Consider the following 23864-nt stretch of genomic DNA (forward strand, 5'->3'; position numbering starts at 1 on the left):
TAGGTGTCTCTGGGCCTCCCAGAGGCGGGGCCTCTCAAAGCCTGCGATTTGTCAGGGAAATCTCGGCCACCTGCTCCCCACATGCAAATGGACCCAAACCCCTGACAGCTGCTCCTTGGGCCTCCGACTCTAAGCCCTGTCTTCCCCCTCTGAGCTCAGCCAAGACGTAGGGCAGCCTGATCCTCTGATTCCAGCCTCACAACCCTGGCAGGACTCCGAGAGTCATGGGGGCAAGGAGTGGGCCAAACCCAGATGGAAGCCGGGTTGGGGTTGCACCCCACTTTCCACTGTTGGTCCACTCAAAGCAGGGGCAACCCTGTCTAGTCTTTCTCTCTGAATCCCCTGTACCTTTCCCCATCCCCCCCCAACCCCCCAGGATCAGACCCAGGGGCAGCTGGTTAGGGTTTGTTGAGAAGAAGGATTATCCAGATCAGTCCCATCTAATCTCAGCTCCTGCACCCTCCCCGTATTCACCCGAACCCCCTTCCCCACAACCGTGAACTTAGAGACAAAATCTTGGATGTTGATAATGGGCCACCTCTCACCCTCATATTCCGGCTCCTGGACCGGTTGCTAGGCAGGCCCTGACTGCCACGATCATCAGCATTGTGGGGGGCTGGGGCTGGGGGAGGGCACCGGAGCTGTGGTTGCTTCTACTCCTCTGTACCCCTCCCAGACCCCAACCTTTAATCCTCACAGCTTTGCTCTAATCCCATGGGGCCTGATGCTCTGATCTCTGCCTACAAGGAGACTGGCCAGAGAAGCACCCCTTCGACCCTTCCTCCCCCCAGGGCTGGTGGGGGACTGCTCCTCTCTATAGCCCCACACTCTTGCTCCCATTTACCCCCCCTGCCCCACCCCAGGCTGGGCTCAAGTCTCTCTAGAAGCCACACCCCCCCCTCCCCCCCCTCCCCCCCCCCCCCCCCCCCGTTGCCAGCTGATTTCATTTGCCTGACGTTGTCATCGGCCCTACCTTCTCTGTCAGTGCTCCCCCCAACCCCCCCCCACCCAGAGCTGGGGCCAGGCCAGGCCAGCTCTTCTGGCAGCAGAGCTGGGGCAGGTGACGGGTTGGCGTCGCCGCTGAGGGAGTGAAGAGGCGCCTGGAAGCGGAGCTGGAAACCCGGGAGAGGTCCAGTCAGAGTCCAAGTAAGGGGGAGCTGGCGTGGTTCTGGGAATGGGGCTGGGGGCTGCAGGGAGGGCTCAGGCAGGGCCAGGCTTGGCTGTACGGGACTCCAGACGTGGAGGGGCTTGTGGGGAGCTGGTGCGGCCTGCCCCCCCCAGGCATCTCTCTACTTCTTGTAGTGGGCTCCAGGCCTTGAGTCTGGAGTGGGCGCAAGGGATAGGAACATGGCCGGGTGGGGACCACCTACTCCTATCCCATGTTCCTGACAGGAGCCGGAGCTACCCCTCAACCAGTCAGCCATGGGGGAGATGGAGCAACTACGGCAGGAAGCGGAGCAGCTCAAGAAGCAGATTGCCGTAACCCCAGAACTCTCCCATCAGGGGACCCTAGAAAACATGGAACCCGGGACACGAGGGAGTGTGGACTTGGGGGTGGGGGAAGGAGGCTGGATTAGCTCTTGAGCAACACCGTAGAGACCCCTGACCTGGAAGTGACCAGAGACTTTCTGAACTTGGGTCTCATATTTGAGATGCCCCCAAACCCTAGAGGCCCAAGCCCACCCACCTCAGAGGCCCATGCACCCACTACCCCCACCTTGCCCTTATGTCCACCTGATGGCCGCTTTCCCCCCAGGATGCCCGGAAAGCCTGTGCTGACATTACTCTGGCAGAGGTGAGACCTCCTTGTCCCCCTGAGGCAGGCCCGGAGGGGAAGGGAGGGGAGGGGAGGGGAAGGGAGGGGAGCTCCCTGACCAGCAGCAGCCTGGTGCCGGAGCTTTAGTACAGCGTGTCCTTGGAATGAGGAACGGCATTAATTAATTCATTCAACAAACATTTAGTGAGATCTGCTCTGGGCCAGGCCCCTTATTGGAAGCTAAGGTTGCAGATGCTGTCTCTGTCCTCAACCAGAAGGCGAGAAGGGTTATACCCCCTCGCAGGGTGGCGAGGAGGAAGCAAGGGATGGACTTACGAGCGATTTCTAGTCTCCTAACAGTGTACTGCATCAATTCTAAGTCACATATTTCACATTCTGACATCTCTGAGATCGAGACGCAGCCCAACGTGGGCAGGCGATGCTCGACAATTAGAATCGGTGGCGTCTTTTCCCTTCTCAGTGATACCTAAAAGCATGGTGCTTCGTAGAGCTGGCAGCATCTCATGTCTGATTAAATACATTAACAGTGAGGGTGAACGGCGAACCTTTGCCGTGAGCCCCACATTGGGCTAAGCTGCTTCAATGCATAATTTCATTTAATTTCTACGACAACCCCATAAGTTGATGCTATAAACCTCATTCTACAGATGAGCAAACAAGCTCAGAGAGGGCAAGCAACTTGCCCAGGACAACAAAGCAAGTAAATGACAAGTCAAGGCCATGGACTTGAGCCCCAGCCTAAATTGAGAGACTGGGTGGAGTGTAAGGGCCATAGGACCACAAATTTCAGGAGGTGCAGTTCAGGGTTGCCCTGGCTGCCCCAGGGAAGCCCGTGGAAGAGACAGCCAGGCCACAGTGTCGAGTGGGACCAGGCCTCCTAGGGACTTGGGACGGTGGATGTGTGCCTCTCTTCCCAAGTCCGTGTTCAGTGACTTCATGCTGGCAGCTTAAGTTGGTCAAGGTGGGAGTATTTCCATGATGGACAGCTCTCTCCCGCCCCCATCTCCTCCAGCAGCCCACACTGCAGAGATGCTTCTTAAACACTTGGCAATGTGCTACTGGCCATGTCTGGTCTCTCCCACTTCAGCTGAAGCCGCCGCAGGGCAGGGACATATTTATCTAAGGCTGGGGGCCTGACCCCAGAGCCTGGCATAGAACAGAACCTGGTCCAGATTGGTGGCCAGGACACTGATATCCAGGCATGTGTCCTACTCACCCTGATTTCGTGTCCCCTTTTCTGCAGCTGGTGTCAGGCCTAGAGGTCGTGGGAAGAGTCCAGATGCGGACACGGCGGACGTTAAGGGGACACCTGGCCAAGATCTATGCTATGCACTGGGCCACCGACTCCAAGTGAGGCTTGAGGGCCACCCAGGGGTGGGGATGGGAGGCAGAAAGGAGAGGCTTGGGTGACGTGGGCTGCCCTGTCCCCAGGCTGCTGGTAAGTGCCTCGCAAGACGGGAAGCTGATCGTGTGGGACACCTATACCACCAATAAGGTACTGGCCTCACCAGCCCCCCATTGCCCTCTGCTTCCTGGGGGACATTGTGCCTCCTCGCCTCCATCCTCCCCACCCGGGAGCTCAGCTCCTGCCTCTGCCCGCCCTCCTGCAGGTGCATGCCATCCCGCTGCGCTCCTCCTGGGTCATGACCTGTGCCTACGCCCCATCAGGGAACTTCGTGGCCTGTGGGGGGCTGGACAACATGTGCTCCATCTACAGCCTCAAGTCCCGTGAGGGTAATGTCAAGGTCAGCCGGGAGCTCTCTGCTCACACAGGTGAGTGAGTGACCCTCTCTTCCTATCCCTCTTGGGAGAGGCCCAGGGACTCCGCTCTGCAGCCAGGGCGCTGTCCTCACCACCCCCAGGTTATCTCTCCTGCTGCCGCTTCCTGGATGACAACAACATTGTGACTAGCTCCGGGGACACCACTTGGTGAGGACTGAACGCTGTGGATGCTGGGGCTTGGGGTGCGGCTCTGGCCTGGCCTTTCTGTGACAGGGTGACAGCGTCCCCCCTCCTCCCGCCAGTGCTCTGTGGGATATCGAGACTGGGCAGCAGAAGACGGTGTTTGTGGGGCACACAGGGGACTGCATGAGTCTGGCTGTCTCTCCTGACTTCAAGCTCTTCATTTCGGGAGCCTGTGACGCCAGCGCCAAGCTCTGGGATGTGCGGGAGGGAACCTGCCGGCAGACTTTCACGGGCCATGAGTCGGACATCAACGCTATCTGCGTGAGCACCCCTCTGCGCCCCAGCTCCAGAGACCTCCTCGCCGGGCCCCCCACACACATCCTACACTACTTCCCTAGTTCCCTCCCCCTCTCCTTTTAACTTTCCTGATGGGAATAATTTCACCTTACAGAAAGGCTGTGAGAGTCACAGAAACAGCCCTCATCTACCCTTCACCCATATTCACTGCTGACATTTGACCACGTTTGCCTTATCGTTCTCTGTAGATGGAGGGAGGGATGGATGGAGAGACCGACACAGACACCTAGATATATTTTATTATCTTTTTTTTCTCTCCTCTTTGGAGAGTAAGTTGCAGATACCATGCCTCTGTACCCCTTAAGTACTTCAGTACGTGTTTCTTAAAAACAAGGCCACTCTCTAACACGGTCGCCGTATAATTCTTAAAATCAGATTGAATAATGACACAGTAGAGTCCACAGCCTATATCCATACTCGTTTCACCAGTTATCTCAAGAATATCCTTAAAAGCCATGGTTTTTTCTGACTAGGAACATGCATTGCATTCCCTTGTTATATCTTTTCACTTTCTTTTAAACCCGAAAAACTTTTTTCTACCTTTGTCTTTCGGGCCATTGACCTCTTGAAGAGTGCCACCCCATTTTCTTGAAGCTTTGTGTCCCTTTGAGTTTATCTGACATTTCCGCGTGATGAGATTCAGGTCATGCCTTTGCCCTTGGCCCTCTGCGTCCACACCCTGATCCAGCTGGGAGTCCGGAGTCGGAGCGGGAGTCGGGGACAGCCTCCGCCCTTCTAGCCATGTGACCCTGGGCAAGCCGCCCGCCCTCCTTCAGCCTCTTGCTCCTGCCGGCAACATGGAAATAATGCCTGCCTGCGGCTCCGCCCGGCAGTGAGGGGCGAGTGGAGGGTGTAGGGCAGCCACTGGCATGCAGCTGGTGTGAGACAAATGTCATTGGCGAAGAGTGCCGGGGAAAGGATAGGCAGAGGCTGCGGGATAGCGCTTGCCCTGGAGCCCTCAGGATGAGAGAGGTCTCAGGCCACCCAGGTCTGAGTCCTGACCCCCTTGCCGCCTGCCTATACCCTCAGTTCTTCCCCAATGGAGAGGCCATCTGCACAGGCTCAGACGATGCCTCCTGCCGCCTGTTTGACCTGCGGGCAGACCAGGAGCTGACTACCTACTCCCATGAGAGCATCATCTGTGGTATCACATCTGTGGCCTTCTCCCTCAGCGGCCGCCTGCTCTTTGCAGGCTATGACGACTTCAACTGCAACGTCTGGGACTCCATGAAGTGCGAGCGTGTGGGTAAGGGCCAGCCCCGCCCCCCTACCGCCACCTCAGCGGGAAGGACCTTCTTAATAGCTCTCTTTTCTGGGACACTTTCCCCTGTGCCCTAATTACTGAATGACACTGAGCTCTACCCCTAGAATCCAGTCCCCCTTGGTTTCCCAACCTAGGACCATCATCTCTAGAGGCCTGTCTCCACCGCCCAGTGCTCTAGCTGCTTTCTGCCAAAGGAGCTCCTGTGTCACCTGAGACCCGTGGACCTTGAATGTCCAGTCACTTCTGGATTTCCAGGGCCTATGAAGTGTTAGGGCCATCCACTGGAGGAAGGGGCAATCTCGGGGAACTGTAATAAGCAGAATCAAGGCCACCCCAACCTAGGGGCTTAATGAGGACCACCCTGATCTGAAGCTGAATCAGATCATGTGGCTTCTCTTGGGAGAGGCCAGGTGCTGAATGAAAATACCACTGGCCAGAGAGTCAGGATCCAAATCTGAATTCTGTTGCTTAGGGTCCAAGGGCCTGAGGCAAGTCACTTCTCTCTGGGCCTCAGTCTCTTCCTTTGGAAACTCAGGAATGAGACAAAAGAGCTACCTCCCCCTTTTCTAGGGTCCATCAAGGTGCTCCTTGCATTTTTCATAGCACACTAGTGTGGCCGACCTCTCCTGTCCCTCTCGGCCCCCCACCCCACCCACCACAGAGATTGGCCTCAAGAGAAATCCTGCCCCTTAGGGTAATCCTCTTTGAGTCCCCGCCAAAGGCTGAGAGTCATGGCCAATGTAACCTAGGATTCCTGCAGACGCACATGTGCTCTTTGCCAAAGCAGCATGGGCTAACAAGCTGACTTGTCTCTCTCTTCCTCAGGCATGCTCTCTGGCCATGACAACAGGGTCAGCTGCCTGGGGGTCACAGCTGATGGGATGGCTGTGGCCACGGGCTCCTGGGACAGCTTCCTCAAAGTCTGGAACTAAGGAGGCTGGAGGAGAGGAGGTAAAAGGCCATGAAGACAATCAGTGGCCCCCTCCCCTGCCCCATTTTCTTTTAAGGTTTTTTTCTTTTATGCCCCAGCTGCCACCCCCACCCAGCTTTGTCCTTTGAGGGCAGTGGGGAAAATGGGGAATATGCCTTTGGGAGGCAGCATCAGGGACACAGGGGCAAAGAACTGCCCCATCTCCTCCCATGGCCTCCCCTCTCCATGGTCCTGCAGCTTCTCCGGTCCTGAGCAAGGATAACTGGCCCCTCCCCAGCCCCGGGCGGGCCTGGCAGGCTTCTGGTCTGAGGCCCCAGGCCCTGGAATTCCACCCCCTGCCCCCAGAGCCACTACCTTTGTCCAGACCTGGGTGGCAGAGGGTGCTCAGTCCTGTGACTATGGCTCTGGCACACATTAGGATCCTGGCCCCCTTCTTCAGGTTTTCTCCACTTTCTACCTTCTTTATTTCCCTCCTAAAGGACCTGCAATAAACCGTAGTGCCCGGTGTATGTCTGTGATGTTTGGCTTCTGCCCCACTTCTGTTGCCAAAAAGGCACAGGCCCTACTTAAGTAATGAGGTATTACAGGTGCAGTGATAAAGGCTGGGTACCAAACAGCTGGGGGGCAGAAAGTGCGGGGGAGGTGGAAGCCCAAGCCTCATGGAGAAGGCAAGAGACAGATCAGGAGAAGGTATTCTCTAGGTGGCCAGCGGAGCATCTGTCCAATGATTCACTACCACTGGCCCACCTCCATGTGTATAGGAAGGTTATGCTGAGAAGGAATCCGATTACAGCAGACCTTGAATACCAGCGGAGACTTTATCCTAAGGGCAATGGGGAGCCACTGAAGAGTTCTGAGCAGAGGAGTCACATGGTCAGTTGTGTTTCTCAGAAAGGTCACCCTGGCGGCAGTGTAGGTGGATGGAATGGTGGGAGGGGAGACTGGAGGAAAACGAGGCAGGAGGGAGATGGCCAGAAATCTAGAGCAGGAGGGACCCCTGGGGGCTCGCTCAGTCGGTTAAGCTGCTGGCTGCCTTTGGCTGAGGTCACGATCCCAGAATCCTGGGATCGAGTCCAGCATCAGGCTCCTTGTTCAGCGGGGAGCCTGCTTCTCCCTCTACCTGCTGCTTCCCCTGCTTGGGCACTCGCTCGCTCTCTCTCTGACAAATAAATAAATAAAATCTTAAAAAAAAAAAAAAAATAAGAGCGTTAAGGACATGGGGGCAAGGAAAGGAATGGGGAAGAGATGAAAGATAACAGAATCGCCAGGATTTAGTGCTTGAGTATGGGATATTAAGAGGGAGCCATCCAAGATAATGGCCAAGGTCCAGGTTTGGGCAACAGGGAGGATAATGCTGTTATTCCTAGGGATAGAGAATAGGGTATGAGGAAGAGTTTTGGGGGAAAGAGCACAAATTCAACTTTAGACAAACTGACTCTGTAGTTCCTACAAGGGCAGTTGGATAAAGGTCAGGGCTAGTTGGAGGGACCTGAAATTACCAGAATATAAGTAAATGATAGTTAAAGCTCTAGAAGGGCACACCTAGGGAGCGCAAGAGGAAAAGGCCAAGGACGGAGATCTGGGGAACACCAGGACTTATGGGAAGCGTGTGAAAGTGGCTTGGAAGACAGGGAACCCAAGTTCCCCAGGCTGCTTCTCTACCTACAGTAGCCCACTGCAAGGTTTAGGTAGAACACTGAAAAACATCATTTAAAACCACTTTCTTTAATATACAAGAAACACATGAGACACAAAGCCCAAGAAAGCACGGAGTCCCCGAGCCAGGAGTTTGGGGGGGGGGGTTGAAGACATCGAGCCTTTCCAGTCTCCCGGGAAAAGATGGGATGGAGGGGACGCAACATCACTCGGCCCCAGGTGAAGCCAGTGCTGGGGCCGCACTCGGCCTAGTTCTCCACCAAGTTTGGAAAGTGCTGATTTTCCTTGTCCTGGTCCTGGCCCTGCTCCCATACTCGGCCTCCAGTTTTCAGAAGTCGTCCAGTTCCCAGAATGGCCCCTTCCTTTAGCTCCCTAGCATTTTCACTCAGGGCAGAAGGCCGCTTACCCTGCCAAAAGCGGTGTGTGATTTGGAGGGAGGGAGGTTGGTTGTTCAGGAGAGGGAAGATCTGGTAAAAAGGCCTCCCACCCTCCAGCCTGCCTTGGTCAGTAAGTTTTCACCCTCTCCCCCTTTACCTGTCGTGGTGCCAGAGTTCCGGGGGAGTTGTCATCCTGTAGGATGGTGAGGGGAGATCTCCCTAGTACCTTGCCATTTGCTTTCCGTCTATTGTGCTTAGAACCTAGGGTGGGTAAGGGGTTAAAGCAAAAGCCAAAATTAGGGGCTTACAGTTTATTCTTTCTACACTCATCCGTGGACATTATCCCTGTTTCTTTTCCCTCTACCTTGCCCTTAGATTCTGTACCTGAAGATCGGGGCGTCTCAGGGTCTCTTGAAGGCTTGTCCGAGCCCTGGCTGGCCATGGGGGTTTCTGAAGGTTGTCCTGCTTCCTCCTTGGAGAACACCTGCTTGGAGGGGAGCTCAGTCTGGCTGCAGGGTGGCGTCTGGTCCTCAAGGGAAAACTGGGTGCCCAGAGGCAAGTCCAATTCAGAAGATGAAGTTGCCTCTAAGGGCAGAACAGGCTCTGGGGGCAGATTCGATTTGGGGGCTTCGGTCTCAAATACTTCACTCAGCTGCTTCACCAGTGGGCTTGAGGGTTCTAGAGGGGAGAAGTCAAGTGAGATAGTGGCAAATCATTCAGCAAGGAGGAAAAGATACAGGAGCTTTAGGATTCATGCCCTGGTGGGTGAGGGAAGGGGAAGAGAGAAATCAAGGCGAGAGGAGAAACGTTGAGAGAAGAGTGAGATTGGTTCAAAGCAAAAGGATGGAGAAGATGGCTTTATTAGCCCAACCCACGGATCCTAGGTGACAGCCTTACCGGAGTTTCCTGGGCCCACCATTTACCTCCGGTGCTGGTCTTCATAGGTGTGCGTGCAATGCCAAGGGTAGGAGAGCGGGGATCTGAGTCTTGGGCCTGATCAGGACCCTCCAGCTGCTCCCCTGCTGGTAGGTTGGGCTGTGGAGAACTCTCCACCTGGCAGAACCAAAGGCTACAAGTCTGGACCTGGACTCTTTCTTCCCTCCCAGGTCTCTAGGCCCTGGTGGATAGTCCAGGCAGGCAAGGCCAAAGCCCTCGGGCATTCAGCCTGCCCCATCCGGATTAAGAAAGTGGAAAACTGGGCCTCGGATTAGAAAGAAGAGGGCGTGAGGGCTTTCTCAGAATGAGGCTAGGCAGAGGCCCACGAAGGCCGACTCTGCCTCCCCCACCCGGTCCCGGCGTACCTGGATGGGAGTGCGCAGGATGCCGGCACTGGGTGAACGCGGGTCCGCCACTCGGGCCAGGAGCTTATTGTGCGGCGGAGGCCGCGCCGGGGTGACCGGGGCGCTCTTGGCTGAGCCCATCTCATCCAGGAGGAATAAGGTGGAGCAGGGCCCGGCCGGGGGCGAGGAGGGGACGCCTGTGAGAAATGACTCAGGTCTCAGCCATTAACTCGACCACGTCTGACCTCTGACTGCAGACCACCCGATCTTCCCGGTTCCCTGCCGAGGAGCCTTCGGGCCGCCAGGCCAGAGGCCTCTGTGGAGATAATGACTGATGCAACTGACAGGCCGGCTCATTCCGGGCCCGCTGGGCCCTCTAACTTACTCGCTAATGAACTCAAATCACTTACCAGGCCCCGATTCCTCTTCTGGGTGCACCGCAGCTGGAGCCTCAACTCCCGACGCCGAGTTTCAAACCTCCCGCCACGCCCCCTGCTTTGACTCTATTGGTGGAGCCGACGCAGGCTCCTCTGGGCCTCCTTGTGAGACCCGCCTCCAGTGCGGGACGCCATTGGGCGGGGGCGATGTCTATCATGAGAACCGTGGGGCCAATGAGCAGCGGCTCGGCTGGCCCAGGGCTGACACCGCCCTGCTCAGGGGACTTTTGTTTCGCAACGGGTTTCGAGCTGTCCGTCGTGAGACTTTGAGGCGTGCCGGTCTTCGCTTTTAACACCTTCAGTTTCAAAACCCAAAGAATTTTATTTAAAAAAAATAGAGTCATGAGTTTTTACGCGATTTTGTACAGATCCAACTGGAGATGTAGTTATGAAGGTTTTTTCTGAGGCGACAGAGCTAGTAATCCTTATTGGCTGACGGAGTTATCAGTCAGTCGGCACGACCCTCTCATACTCCGCCTCATTGGACAGCCCCTGTTCAAATACCAAGAGTACAACTGGCCTTCTACTTTCCGATTGGACAGGACCCAGGAAAGTTTCTGGGATTGATTGGTTTAAACAACAGTCAGTTTCTGCTCTTTGATAGAAGACACGCGAAGGGACCGTAGGGGTCCCAGAATCCGAGCATCCAAAACTCCGGGACCCTCCTCGCTGCTCTACATGCGCTCTGCCCTTGGGAGTGTGGGATTGGTTCTCTCGACCATCGCTTGCATTAGAAGCGCTTTTCATTGGCGTTAGTCAAGAGTGGGGCAGAGGGCGGAGCACTAGTAGGCAGGCTACGTCCAACTGCCACTCTCGCGCGTCCTCCCTTTAGCGCATGCACCTAACGAGTAGTGCTCATTGGACGGCAAGCCTAGGGGGTGGGGGACTGGGAACGGTGGGAGCCGCTGTGTGTGGAGGAGCTGCTGCCGGTGTCATGGCGGAGCTGAGTGAGGAGGCGCTGCTGTCAGTATTACCGACGATCCGGGTTCCTAAGGCTGGAGACCGGGTCCACAAAGACGAGTGCGCCTTCTCTTTCGACACACCGGTAAGCCCATTCCCCACGCCCGCAGCGAGCACGACTTCCTTCCATCGCCCTGGTCATTTTGCCGGGGCCTGCAAGGCTTGGGCTACCGCCTTCCTGCGATGCACCATGGGACTTGTAGTCTCCCACGCTCCTCCCTGCCGTTCCATTTAATTAGCCGGAGCTGTCGTATGACTACCGCCCCCGGAAGCCACCGCGCCTGCCTCGCCCGTTCCCCGTCTCGTGGAGCACTGTGGGGATCGTAGTCGCTCTCTCCCCTCATTGCCGTTCCAAGGTAGAGGCGCATCCGATCGTCGGACTACATCCCCCAAGTGGACCCCTGCGAAAGCCTGGGAGTTGGCCTTGCCTGCCGCGCACGGCCCTCCGGGTTTTGTAGTCTCGTGTGGGAGGGATGGGGCGACCCCGCACGGTCCGGGGCCGGGGTTAGGGTTGGAGCGTGGGGACTGCAGTTCGTGGGCGCCTAGTAGTCTGGAGGGGACTGTGAAGAAGGCCGGTTCTGAGAAGGGCCGAGTTAGAGAGACTCCACCCATGGTTAATATAGACAGGGGGCGGGGAGGTGGGTCATTGGTGGTAGGGAGGAGAGAGAGAAGGGAGGAAAGCTCTAGTCGTTTCTCCTTCGAGGTGACCTGGGACTGCAGCCCCCTCTCTTTTTCCCGCCCGTCACAGAGAGCAGAGGGAACCCTTTTAAAAGTATTCCCAGGGAGACGGTGTCTTTCGTGGAGGATACTAAGACCCCTTTTCCATCCCGCTCCCACTCTTGACTAGTTAGACAAAGCCTCCACCCACACCATGCTTCACGTTTTGCAGGCTCCACCCGGAACCTCCCTTCCTGCAGTTCTGCCTTCCTGTGTCACCTTTGGCCTGGCCAGAGCCTTAACTGAGAGGGCAGCAGCCCGGTTGGGATCCGCCCCCCTCACTACCCCTCCCGAGGAGCGGCCGCTGGGCCCTGCCCAAGGTGTTGAGCCAGACCAGCTCATGGCTGGGAAAACTGCAAGTCAGAGTGGAAAGGCTTCATTAATGCATCGCCAGTGCTGAGTATAGCAGCATGATCTAAGGCCCAGTTCAGGATCATCACTGCGATTTGTGGTTTGCTTGGTTTGCTAGGCTTTGATCTGAGCCTCAGACAATGTGCAGCTTCTCTGGAGTCTGGCTTTGGCAAAGCTAAAAGAGGACGGCTCAGAGCAGAGCTCCAGGGTTCCCAAGCCTTGAGGAAACCAGTGTATTTTTATTTCCAGCCAAGGAGTTCGGTTACCGGGGAGCTCCCACATGCCACCCAGTTCATCAAGTGCGGGGTGAAGCACTGTCTTTCTCAGGAGGGAAAGGTTTTTCTTAATTACCGACAGATGGTAGAAGTCAGTGGGTCCCTCTTCACACTCCTGTCTGTCTCTCTTTAGTAACTGCTTCAAATAATCCAAATGGTGTTTTTGTAAGCTTGTTATACTTTCCTCCTGTCATCCCAAATCAGGAGATCTCCAGTGTGGCTTAGTTGCTTTCCTAACTGACTTCCGGCATGTTTGATGATCTTCAGATTGGGTTCATGGTAGGAAGGGAGCTTATTTGACCTCCCTGATGAAAAATGTCCTGTTTGCTCCTCAACGTTGTAATCCACACTGTTCTAGGGAGTGGTACAGAGCAATCAATGGGACCAAGAACTGCCTTAGAGAGTGCCCTATTTTTCATATCACAGAGAATTTTTCAAGGCCACTGAGGCGTGTATTCAAGGCAGAAGACGCCTGTCGTAGCTCAGATCTGAGGCAAGACTCTTGTTTTCTCCGATTACCTCCTCCACCTTATCCATCACTATTCACAAAGGCACTGGCAGACTTGTTCCATTTTAGAGAAGCTCATCCTCTCTCCTTAGCTGTGATTTGGGGTGGACCCTTGTTTTTCCCTGTTTTCTTCCTGGGTTATATGTGTTTTAGCTGTCTTAGCAGGTGCTGCTAGATTATTCTATGGGGGGAATGGCTTTGAGGTTGGCAGTTGATGGACTTCAGTGGGGGTTTTAGTTATTGGTCAGAGGGGAGGCAGCTGGGTAGTGGCTGGAGAATGCTGGTCTTCGTGTCCCTGCCAAACGAGACCCAGGTATAGCAGTGAGCCCCGGACAAGGCATTGTTACCCTGGAGCTAGGCTTTAGCAGGAAAGGAGGGAGAAGACCCAGCGTGGACCAAGGTTTAATGACCTAGTAGGGTGTGGTAAAGGAAAAGTCTGGGCTTGCTGGCAAGCTCAGGAATTGGGTGTATTGTTCAAGTGCTAGCATCTCTGCTCCTCGAGTCCGGAAGGTTTTCTGAGTCCTGGAGATGAGACAGGGCGTTGTGTCCCTGCTTTAGGTTATGTGTCTGGCATGCAGGCCTTTCCTCTCCTGGGAAAGGACCCCTTTTCCCTCTGAATATAATCACTGGCCCTGGAAATCCATAGTATTTGACTCCAGTTTACCTCAAGGAAAGAGGAAAAGGGGAGTGCCTAGGTGGCTCCAACAGTTAGGCGTCTGCCTTTGGCTCAGGTCATGAACCTGGGGTCCTGCTTAGTGGGGAAATTGTCTCTCCCTCTTCCCCTGCTTGTGCACGCTCTCTCTCTCTCAAGTAAATTAATAAAATCTTAAAAGAAAAAAAAAAAAAAAGTAAAGGGAGTTCTCTGCAATTGATTGGAAGGCTCCAGAGCCCAAAGAAGGACCAAGAAGGAAGAGGAATGATGACTGACAGGTGTTTTTCCGCCCCTGGTATCCTTGGTTGTTATCAAATTCATAGGAGAGGGGCGAGAATCTTCGCCATATACCAGGTCCTAAAAGGCTAAATGACTTCCTGAGAGCCACGTGGTGTTGGAGAACAGAGCCTTTCTTTTGGAAACCAGCAACGTCCGGCCTTGGGTCTTGGTTTCCCCACCTGGCCAGGCTGCATCCTCCCTGTGCTTTCCCCCCTGCCTCTCGTACTACAGGAGTCTGAGGGTGGCCTGTACATCTGCATGAACACATTCCTGGGCTTTGGGAAACAGTATGTGGAGAGACATTTCAACAAGACAGGCCAGCGAGTCTACCTGCACCTCCGGAGGACCCGGCGCCCGGTAGGGACAGGGCTGGGGCGAGGCTGGGGGACATTGAGGCTCCACTGCACCTCCATTTTGAATCTGTCTCTTCCGTTCTGACCTCCTATTGGCCTCAATTTCCCCTTCTCACCTATTTCTGTTGGTATCATTAGAACTCAGCACCTGTGTTTTTTTTTTTTAGTTCCATTCCCTTCTAAGATTAACCCCCTCTGTCCTGTCAATCCTCCCCATTTGTCCCTTCCCTGGTACCCATTGCTGATCCTGGCCCTTCCTGCCTGATTTCAGAAGGAAGAGGACACCACTACAAGCACTGGAGATCCCCCCCGTAAGAAGCCCACCCGGTTGGCAATTGGTGAGTTCCATTATGGTCCCGTTCTTCCTGAACTGGTCTTCCCTGCTCTCAGGCATTCCAGGAAAGCCCCAGAAGAATGGGCCTGATCAGTGCCCCTAGAGCTCTGGAGGGGGACACAAGGAGATGCTGTACGGGAGGAGGGACATTTACCTGTGGTGGTCATCCTACCCTCCCTCCTCTTCCCTGTTTTACCAGGCATGGAAGGCGGATTTGACCTCAGCGAGGAGAAATTTGAATATGATGAGGATGTGAAGATTGTTATCTTGCCGGATTACCTGGAGATTGCCCGGGATGGGTTGGGGGGACTGCCTGACATTGTCAGAGATCGGGTATGAATACCATCCCACCCTACCAGGGACTCTAGGGCTAGCGGGGCCCGAGCAGTGAAGTCTTGGGCAAGCCCTGAGAAAGCTGGAGACTGAGGGGCTAGAGGGACAGGGGAGGGGGGAGGGCTGGGTGCCAACTCTGACCCTCTGCTTCCCCCAGGTGACCAGTGCGGTGGAGGCCCTGCTGTCAGCTGACTCGGCCTCCCGCAAGCAGGAGGTGCAGGCCTGGGATGGAGAAGTACGACAGGTGTCTAAGCATGCCTTCAACCTCAAGCAGCTGGACAACCCAGCTCGAATCCCTCCCTGGTGAGGCCTGGCCCCTCCACCTTGGGGTACAACTCCCCAGAGCATGGCAGAGAGGCCACCCTCCCGGGGGATCTGGTGGGAGAGAGGGTCGGGAGCAGGCTAAGGAGGGGGACTAGGGGAGATGAACTCAGCAAAATGACATCGAAAGGAGAGAAGAGGGAGCTGTTGGACTGGCAGGGGGCCAATGCCATTACCCCTGACTCCTGTTTCAGTAACTTTCTTCTCCCCGGGTTAGTGGCTGGAAGTGTTCCAAGTGTGACATGAGAGAGAACCTGTGGCTCAACTTGACAGATGGCTCCATTCTCTGTGGCCGACGCTACTTCGACGGCAGCGGGGGCAACAACCATGCCGTGGAGCACTACAGGGAGACGGGCTACCCGTTAGCTGTCAAGCTGGGCACCATCACACCTGATGGAGCCGGTACTCCCGCCCCTCCCCCTTTTCCCTCCCTGTTATTCGTTGCATATGACAGAACATGTCCGTGCATTCTCTTGATAAACAATGAAAATGTTGCAGATGAGACTAAATCTTCAGTTAACCCACCAAATCCCAGTCCTTTTCTTAGAGGTTACCAGCATTATCTGTTTAATGAGTATCCTTCCAAACCCCTCGGAGCCTAGCACCCTACCCTGCGCGGTAGAGTGACAAGTAACTCCAGTCCTCGCTCTCTTTCACACCATCATCCCTGACAGCCAGTCTCCGAAGGGCGGGTGACCATAACAATGACCGCACTGCCTCTCAGGACCGCCAAAGAGGGCTGCCTTTATGGGCTAGTGCTTCTGTCCCACCAGCGCCCCCTTGGGGCAGGGAGTGGGATTGGAGGCCTGGCTAGTCCAGAGCCGCCCCCTCTGACCCCACTCCTCCTGCCTCCTGCCCTAGACGTGTACTCCTATGATGAGGATGACATGGTCCTGGACCCCAACCTGGCTGAGCACCTGTCCCACTTTGGCATTGACATGTTAAAGATGCAGAAGGTGAGGTCCCCTTCAGATTCTGATGCTCCTCATCCCTCCCTGCCAGGCCCATCCCAGCCTGAGGCTGAAGCAGTGTGTCAGCGGCAGCTGCCACAGTTATCCCGGTCCCCAGGACATTTGCACTTCCTTTGAAAAGCTTTGTAGAATCATTTATTCACTCATGGAATACTATTGAGTACCTACTATACGCTAGGCACTGTGTGACTAAGACAGACTCATATTCTAGACAGAAAGGCAGACACTTACCATCTGCTCAGGCGAATGAGTGACTAACCACAAACCGAGGGGTGCTGGGAAAGAGACCTAGAGGGGCGCCTGGGTGGCTCAGTGGGTTAAGCATCTGACTCTTGATCTCAGCTCAGGTCTTGATCTCAGGGTTGTGAGTTCAAGCCTCGTGTTGGGTTCTATGCCCAGTGTGGCGCCTACTCAAAAAAAACAAAAAAAAAACACCACAGACAGACAGACAGGTGCTGCAGGAGTGGTGTATACCAGGAGGACCGGGCCGGTCAAGGGGATCGAAGCAGTGATACCTGCATGCAGAGCTGAGGGGTGAGAAGGGGTAACTTCAGAATGGAAAAAATACTTCAAGCGGAGGGAATCCCATTCATTTCTTTTTGTCACCTGGGCAGAGGCCTGATGACTCAAGGCATAGGGAACAATTGCGCATGACCTTCCAGAACTGGGACTAGGACTAGCCAGTGTGTATCCTGTATGAGAGTCCATAATCATACACATTCGAAGCTCTGGCTGGGGACCGTCCCGGATGCTATGAGGGATCAGTGTGAAAAATCCAGGACTGAGTTTCTCACCGGGTCTGAAGTGCCCCTTCCCTTGTAGACAGACAAGACGATGACGGAACTGGAGATCGATATGAACCAGCGGATTGGTGAATGGGAGCTGATCCAGGAGTTGGGTGTGCCCCTGAAGCCCCTGTTTGGGCCTGGCTACACGGGCATCCGGAACCTGGGTAACAGCTGCTACCTCAACTCGGTGGTCCAGGTGCTCTTCAGCATCCCCGACTTCCAGAGGAAGTAAGTGGCACCCCCTCCCCATAACTGTGGACCCCTGCCCCACAGCTCTGCTGGACACCAGCCTCTAGGCCACACTCCTTAAGCCACCGTCAGGACCTCTGTGTTCTGGCTGTCTTAGTTCCTGTGACACTGTGGCTGGCACACTCCCATCAGTTCGAGCAGCACTGTCCCCCAGCCCCACGGGTCCCACTGAGGGCAGAACACCGATCCCAGGGCGCTCCCTGGCCTCCTGCCTGACTCAGTGGGGAGGGGATGCTCTCTCTACTTGAGACCAGTGACAGCAGATGAGGACCTGCTGTGGCCATGTAGCTCCTGGGGAAAGGGGAGGGCCTGGGACACTAGGAGAAAGACCTGTTTCATCCCAGATAATGGAAGCTGTCCTTACCCTTCTCCCAGGCTGCCTTCTCCCTTCCCCTGGCTCACTCCTGGGGAGGAGACTGGGAAAGAAGGTAGCTGAGTGAACTATGCTGGCACAGTGGGAAGGGGAGGAAGGGCAGGTTGCCGGGAAGAATGGGGACTCTGCGGTTCAACCCTGTAACTCCCCACTCTGGAGGGAGCCTATTCCCTGAGCAAGTGGGTAATACTCCCTCCCCTTTCCCTTGGAGCCCATGCCAAAGCACCTCTAATTATGCTTCCTTTGGCTCTTAGGTATGTGGATAAGCTGGAGAAGATCTTCCAGAATGCCCCAACGGACCCTACCCAGGACTTCAGCACCCAGGTGTATGTAGCCAGGTCCTGTGTACAGAGGCTCCTGAGAGCCTCGCCGCCCCCATGCCTTCTTTCTCCTCCACGACCACCGCCTGGAGTGGGCAGTAGTGTAGGGTTTGCCTCCGGCCGTGCTGTCTGCCTCAACTTGGGCTCCTGGGAAGTCTGCGGTTTTTCACATTGTAGAGAGTTGCCTAAGGGCCATCAGCAGAGATTGAGTTGGGGAGGAAAGGCACAAAGAGAGGTCAGATGGTCATTAGTGGACTGAAGCTAAATGGTTCTCTTGGATGTTAACGCAGGGCCAAACTGGGCCACGGCCTGCTCTCGGGAGAGTATTCCAAGCCAGCCCCGGAATCAGGCGATGGGGAGCAGGTCCCAGACCAAAAGGTGAGTCTGGGACTCTATCCCTTTCAGGCTCTGGAATTAAGGGGAGACTGAGGTCTGGGAGATGTCTAAACAAGGCCCCTTGTGGCCTCTTGAGCCCCAGCTGAATTGCTGCGCTGGCTCTACCTAGGAAGTTCAAGATGGCATCGCCCCTCGGATGTTCAAGGCCCTCATTGGCAAGGGTCACCCTGAGTTCTCCACCAACCGGCAGCAGGATGCCCAAGAGTTCTTTCTTCACCTTATCAACATGGTGGAGGTAAGAGCTGGCAAGATGGCAAGGAGGCCGTTCCACACTCCCTCCCTCTGATGCAGCTCTCGCCTGTCTCCCTCCTGCCCATTCTTTCCAGTCAGCCCCAGTCAGGCCCTCCCTGGGACACAGGGAGTCTGCGTGCACCGGGTCTTCCCCGTGAGTAGCAGGTGCCCCCGTGGAGACTGGGAAAGCTAAGCAGCGATCCTTTTGCTCAATGGGTTTGCAGCTGAATGCAGGATACACCCAGAGAAAATGAGATGAGGATGCTTATTGCCTGCAGAGAAAAATACCAATATGTTCCACCACTGTCTCCTATGATGGCACTGGGGTGAGGGCCCGGGGTCAGGCCCCCGTTCCCCTCCCTGACCACGCAGACCTCCCCACCCTGGCTCTTTCCCGTAGAGGAATTGTCGGAGCTCTGAAAACCCTAACGAGGTGTTCCGCTTTTTGGTGGAGGAGAAGATCAAGTGCCTGGCCACAGAGAAGGTCAAGTACACCCAGCGAGTTGACTATATCATGCAGCTGCCTGTGCCCATGGACACAGCCCTTAACAAAGGCAGGTTGCTCCCAGCAAGGCCTGGGTGTGGTGGGGCTGTGAGGCCTGGGAGGGGCGCTAGGACACATATGGAAGCAGAGCCCATGGGGTGCACTCCTTCCCCAGCTGGGAGTCCAGAGCAGGGCTGTCTCGGGGAGGTAGGAGCACCTTGGCTTGTCAGCGCTGTGCTGGGGCCAAAGGCGAGATCAGCCATGCATGGGTCACGTGGGTTTGGAGAGCAGGGGGCAGCTGACATCGTCCCGGCCCCAGGGCCGGTCTGGCAAGGCGAAAAGGAGGGCAAGAGGCTGTAGCCTCTGAAGAACTCACCCACCAATTCTGTCAGCAGAGGAGCTTCTCGAGTATGAGGAGAAGAAGCGGCAGGCCGAGGAGGAGAAACTGCCACTGCCAGAGCTGGTCCGGGCCCAGGTACCCTTCAGCTCCTGCCTGGAGGCCTACGGGGCCCCAGAGCAGGTGGACGACTTCTGGAGCACAGCCCTGCAGGCCAAATCCGTAGCTGTCAAGTAAGTCCTGGTGGTCTGCGCCTCCGGTTTCGGGCCGCTGTCAGGGTGATCCCAGAAAGATCCTCTGCCTCATTCTCAGTCTTCTGTCCCTTCCTGGTTGGCTCCTCCGGGCTGTGTCTGTTGGAGCTGGCTCTGAGGGAAGCGAGAGGCCCCAGCAGCAGTCGATGTGGATGATTGCCACATCCCCTTGTCCTGTCCCTGTCACGCCGTCTTCTCTTGTGGGACAGGGTCACGTTCTAGTGCAGCTTCTGTCCACTCGTGCCCTCGGTTTTGGCAGGGCAAAGACACATAGTCTGCATTTTGGACAGAGTTTGGATTTCTAGCAAATGGCCTGAGTTTGAGCCTCATTCTTTCGTTGGCATAGGCTTGAGATCTGAAAGCGTGCTTTGGTCTTAAGGGATTTCAGCCATTCTTCCCCCTCCCACCCCCACCCCTTTGACAGGCCCCTGGCTTCTGCTGCTCCTTGTCTGCAGATGCTCTGATGTCTGCCCAGGGCAAGATAAGAATCTGAAGTGTCTTCTGGGCTCTCAGGTCTTCTACCCATGAGAGGCTGAACCCCAGGGTGGGGGTTTCAGGAGAAGAGAACTTTGGGATTCTCTGGGTACCAGAATGCTCTCTCTTCCCTAGGACCACACGATTTGCCTCTTTCCCTGACTACCTGGTCATCCAGATCAAGAAGTTCACCTTCGGCTTAGACTGGGTGCCCAAGAAACTGGGTATGGTGGCTGGGACAAGCGAGGGAGGTTAAGCAGAAAATGCTAGAAAAAGAAGGGGCCTTACCATGTGTAACCTAGCGTTTCTCCAACTTTCCTCTAAAGGAGGAAAACATTACCCTAAGTATTTCAAAATGAGCCAAGTTTGAAAAGCATGGACTAAAAATAGTAAAGCACTTGATTTTACACTGATGATTCAGAACCAAAAGCGGATCTCACGGTGTTAACTTTTATACTTGGTAAGAGGTTCTCATTTAGATAATCTTGGAACGGTTCTCCCAAGTCTTACTGCCCCAACGGCTTTGAGAACTACTGATTTCACCTCATGTCCTGTCCTAGATAAGTCGAGACCCACAGAGGTATGAGATCGTTGCGCTGTACGAGTCGGAGGCCCCCGCTCTTGTCCATAGCATCTCTCAGGTAGCTCTAGGACTAGAGGCCAGGCCTCCTGATTCCCAGGCCCACCATTACGTGACACCAGGATCCCCGCGACTGGAACCGCTCTGAGCAGCTCCTTATTACAGAGCAGTGCCACGGTGTGGGGCAGGGCTTTGAGGAACCCCAAGTGCTTTCTCTGGGAGGGCTCCAGGGAGCTGCCAAGGTGACCCTTTTCCCACCATTGTGATCACAGACGTGTCCATTGAGATGCCGGAGGAGCTGGACATCTCCCAGTTGAGGGGTGCAGGGCTGCAGCCTGGAGAGGAGGAGCTGCCTGACATTGCCCCACCCCTGGTCACTCCGGATGAGCCCAAAGGTAGCCTTGGTTTCTATGGCAACGAAGACGAAGACTCCTTCTGCTCCCCTCACTTCTCCTCTCCAACATGTTAGTGACTCTTCTTCCTGCCTGTCTCTCTCTTCTTTGCCAATGGGGGTCTTTTCTGCCTGCCTCCCCTTGACCCTGTCCTTTGTGTTTCTCCTGCCCTCCCTTTCGAATCTCCCTTGCCCTCTTGTTGGATGTGAGGACTGACTAGAGCACTCCCAGCCGCATTCTCTGTGTGGATGGCAGTAGCGCTGGCCAGTTGCCTCTCTGCCCTTGTCACCTCATCACTTGGGGGTGGGGACAGGCAGGCATCATACTGCAGAAATGGGGCCCATTCTGTGAGAATGGGTGAGGCGGAGGATCTATGAGAGAGCTTTAGCCTCAGTTCTGTGTCTCTAGTACTGCGGGATCCACATCATGGTGTGCCGCCATTTTGGTTCTGGAGTAAGGTGCCAGGCCATGGAAGGAAAATGCATGGAATGGGGGTGGGGGGTTGGGAGAGGGCTGGGGGGCTGGACCGTGGGAGGCAGGAGGGGCAGATAGTGGCCTAAGGAGTCGTGTCACCATGCCCTCACTTCTCCCCCCATAGCACCCATGTTGGACGAATCGGTCATCATCCAGCTGGTGGAGATGGGCTTCCCTATGGATGCCTGCCGCAAGGCTGTCTACTACACGGGCAACAGTGGGGCTGAGGCCGCCATGAACTGGGTCATGTCACATATGGACGATCCAGGTAGGCTGGGCTGGGCAGCAGGGTGGGACAGGGCCCCCATCCTCCCACACACACACTTCAACCCCTTCACCCCCGCAGATTTTGCAAACCCCCTCATCCTGCCTGGCTCCAGCGGGCCTGGCTCCACTAGTGCAGCAGCTGACCCCCCACCGGAGGACTGCGTGAGCACCATCGTTTCCATGGGCTTTTCCCGGGACCAGGCCCTGAAAGCTCTTCGGGCCACGGTATGGGCTGCCTCTGGCTGAGGACTGGGGGCCCATGGGGAAGAATGGGTGGCGGTGAGCTTCCATCCTTTGTGAGCCAGACCTTTGTGGGACAGCCAAGGCCAAGGCTTCCTCCCTTTTGTGGCTGCACTGAGGGAGATGAGGCCTTCACTGGTGGTTTTTCTTGCCCTGAACTTGTTGGAAAGAGTAATGCTTCCCTCCTCTCCAAGAACAATAGTTTAGAAAGGGCTGTGGACTGGATCTTCAGTCACATTGATGACCTGGATGCAGAAGCCGCCATGGACATCTCGGAGGGCCGCTCGGCTGCCGACTCCATCTCCGAGTCCGTGCCAGTGGGACCTAAAGTCCGGGATGGGCCTGGAAGTGAGTGTCCCTGGGAAGCAGGATGGGCCAGTGGAGCCTAGCCAGTCCGCTACCAGTTCCTCATTCCCACGCAGCTCTGCTTCCCTCAGGAAGCAGAGGGGGCAGAAGCTTCTTTCCACTGACGTGGCTTCTGAAGGTGGGATTCTAGGAGGCCGAGACAGACTTGTGACCCAGTCGCTGCCCCCCAGTCCCTGAGACTGGCGTCCTGAGTTTGGGCTGGTGCTCAGGGACCCCTCTCGTTGTCTCCTCTAGAGTATCAGCTTTTTGCCTTCATCAGTCACATGGGCACCTCTACCATGTGTGGTCACTATGTCTGCCACATCAAGAAGGAAGGCAGGTGAGGGGCTGGCAGGGCACATTCGGAACTGGGGAGTGCTGGTGGGGAAGAGTGGGGACATCCTGAAGTGTTCAGGATATTTGTGGGAGAAGGTAAAGGGCTGCTGGGGGGATGGGGTGGCACAGAGACACCAGAAATGCATAGAACGCCTGACCGCAGGGATCAGCCGATGACAGAGAGCCCAAGGCCACCTGCTTTTCTCAATAAAGTTTTACTGAGCATAAGCACACTTACTCATGTAGGTGTCGTTGGTGGCTGTTTCCACACTGCAGCAGGAAAGTTGAGTAATTGTGTCAGAGACCGGATGGCCTGCAAAACCTAAACTACTTACTGGCTGGCCCTTTCCAGAAAGAGCTGGTGGTCCTGGGCCTGGAAGGAGTGGGTGGGGGTGACCAAAGAGGTGCTGGAGGATCTGAAGACCGAGCAGGGAATGGGATTGGGATACTCCCTTCAGGCAGGTAGCAGCTAGCCTGTGGGTGCAGGGGCCCAGGTTGAGAATGTGGGGGACCTTTGCCCTGGCATCACCGGGATCTACTCCAGGGGCTGTGTCAGAGATTAAGCTGATGCGGAGTGGATGCCCAGTCTGTTCATCCTTCTCCACCCTCCCCCCCGCCCGCCTCCCCAGGTGGGTGATCTACAATGACCAGAAAGTGTGTGCCTCTGAGAAGCCACCCAAGGACCTGGGCTACATCTACTTCTACCAGAGAGTGGCCAGCTAAGAGCCTGCCCTGACCCCTTACTGCTGAGGACAGGGGACAGACCATCTGGCATGAGGGATAGGGGCTGAGGGATGGACTTCAGCCACCACCCCCCCTGCTCTGTACCCTTTTTCTTTTTGTCCTCAGCAGCAGGGAAGAAGCTCGAGGCCACAGGAGAATGGCCAAGCAAAGCGGGGGACACTGGAGAGACTTTGGGGATAGAGCAGGAAGGGGATGGGAGGGGCGGGCCACCTGTCTGTGAGGAGACTTCCGTTGCATTCCCCGCCCTTGAACCCACAGTGCTCTGCTTCTCTGTGTAACCCTGCCGGCCCCTGATGTGGAGGGGGGCTTGTGTGTGCGCCTGGGTGTAGCTTTGTGCAGCCTCTTCCACGGGGATGGGGCGTCCGTGCCTCCCCTCCCTCTTTGTGTTTGCTCCCTGTGTGGTCAGGCAAGGAGGGCTGTGAGGGAAATGGGGATCCCCATCGCCCTCCAGCCTGTCTTTCCCCAACCCTGTCTCTTCCCTGCCCTTCTCTGGAAAATGCCAAAATACACGATGTGAATAAAAAGTACAGTGGCTAAGTTGTGTC

General features: G+C 55.7%; 3 protein-coding genes across 6 annotated transcripts; 2 read left to right on the forward strand and 1 right to left on the reverse strand.

The window, feature by feature from the left end:
- The first annotated feature begins 1 nt into the window (after window position 1).
- LOC111159773 (G protein subunit beta 3) lies at window positions 2-6734 on the forward strand. The gene is made up of 10 exons (XM_022522371.1): window positions 2-1146; window positions 1393-1479; window positions 1757-1795; window positions 3021-3127; window positions 3209-3272; window positions 3388-3550; window positions 3640-3706; window positions 3802-4003; window positions 5069-5285; window positions 6129-6734. The coding sequence occupies exons 2-10, from the start codon at window positions 1423-1425 to the stop codon at window positions 6233-6235; spliced, it is 1023 nt and encodes a 340-aa protein (XP_022378079.1). The 5' UTR covers window positions 2-1146; window positions 1393-1422; the 3' UTR covers window positions 6236-6734.
- Window positions 6735-7940: 1206 nt separating this feature from the next.
- Window positions 7941-10044, reverse strand: LOC111159774 (cell division cycle associated 3). 3 transcript variants are annotated; one of them, XM_022522372.1, is made up of 6 exons: window positions 9958-10044; window positions 9569-9744; window positions 9191-9320; window positions 8652-8945; window positions 8425-8528; window positions 7941-8297 (listed from the first exon to the last, which is right to left on the reverse strand). In XM_022522372.1, the coding sequence occupies exons 2-6, from the start codon at window positions 9686-9688 to the stop codon at window positions 8139-8141; spliced, it is 807 nt and encodes a 268-aa protein (XP_022378080.1). In that variant the 5' UTR covers window positions 9689-9744; window positions 9958-10044; the 3' UTR covers window positions 7941-8138. The 3 variants fall into 3 exon arrangements, with proteins under 3 accessions (XP_022378080.1, XP_022378082.1, XP_022378081.1); XM_022522374.1 differs by having other exon boundaries at window positions 8652-8870; window positions 9958-10017; XM_022522373.1 differs by lacking the exon at window positions 9958-10044 and having other exon boundaries at window positions 9569-9919.
- Window positions 10045-10763: 719 nt separating this feature from the next.
- Window positions 10764-23856, forward strand: LOC111159731 (ubiquitin specific peptidase 5). Of its 2 annotated transcripts, none has more exons than XM_022522305.1 (20): window positions 10764-11029; window positions 13958-14083; window positions 14351-14417; window positions 14613-14746; window positions 14904-15049; window positions 15285-15469; window positions 15929-16023; window positions 16861-17054; window positions 17703-17774; window positions 18059-18146; window positions 18274-18399; window positions 18796-18949; window positions 19275-19449; window positions 20077-20165; window positions 20794-20985; window positions 21512-21655; window positions 21734-21879; window positions 22089-22242; window positions 22495-22579; window positions 23205-23856. In XM_022522305.1, the coding sequence occupies exons 1-20, from the start codon at window positions 10820-10822 to the stop codon at window positions 23296-23298; spliced, it is 2676 nt and encodes an 891-aa protein (XP_022378013.1). In that variant the 5' UTR covers window positions 10764-10819; the 3' UTR covers window positions 23299-23856. The 2 variants fall into 2 exon arrangements, with proteins under 2 accessions (XP_022378013.1, XP_022378014.1); XM_022522306.1 differs by having other exon boundaries at window positions 10766-11029; window positions 20794-20916.
- Window positions 23857-23864: the final 8 nt, after the last annotated feature.

The sequence above is a fragment of the Enhydra lutris genome, unplaced genomic scaffold (genome assembly GCF_002288905.1).
Source record: "Enhydra lutris kenyoni isolate GAN:26980312 unplaced genomic scaffold, ASM228890v2 scaffoldscaffold69, whole genome shotgun sequence".
NCBI lineage: Eukaryota > Metazoa > Chordata > Mammalia > Carnivora > Mustelidae > Enhydra > Enhydra lutris.

Coding starts and splice junctions, on each gene's coding strand:
- LOC111159773 (XM_022522371.1), top strand. CDS start 1,423: ATGGGGGAGATGGAGCAACTACGGCAGGAAGCGGAGCAGCTCAAGAAG. Junction 3,273..3,387: donor ACACCTATACCACCAATAAG/GTACTGGCCTCA, acceptor GCCCTCCTGCAG/GTGCATGCCATCCCGCTGCG. Junction 5,286..6,128: donor CATGAAGTGCGAGCGTGTGG/GTAAGGGCCAGC, acceptor TCTCTTCCTCAG/GCATGCTCTCTGGCCATGAC.
- LOC111159774 (XM_022522372.1), bottom strand. CDS start 9,688: ATGGGCTCAGCCAAGAGCGCCCCGGTCACCCCGGCGCGGCCTCCGCCG. Junction 9,321..9,568: donor TCCTGCGCACTCCCATCCAG/GTACGCCGGGAC, acceptor TGGTTCTGCCAG/GTGGAGAGTTCTCCACAGCC. Junction 8,529..8,651: donor TGAGACGCCCCGATCTTCAG/GTACAGAATCTA, acceptor TACCCACCCTAG/GTTCTAAGCACAATAGACGG.
- LOC111159731 (XM_022522305.1), top strand. CDS start 10,820: ATGCACCTAACGAGTAGTGCTCATTGGACGGCAAGCCTAGGGGGTGGG. Junction 14,747..14,903: donor CTGACATTGTCAGAGATCGG/GTATGAATACCA, acceptor TGCTTCCCCCAG/GTGACCAGTGCGGTGGAGGC. Junction 21,656..21,733: donor GTCACATATGGACGATCCAG/GTAGGCTGGGCT, acceptor TCACCCCCGCAG/ATTTTGCAAACCCCCTCATC.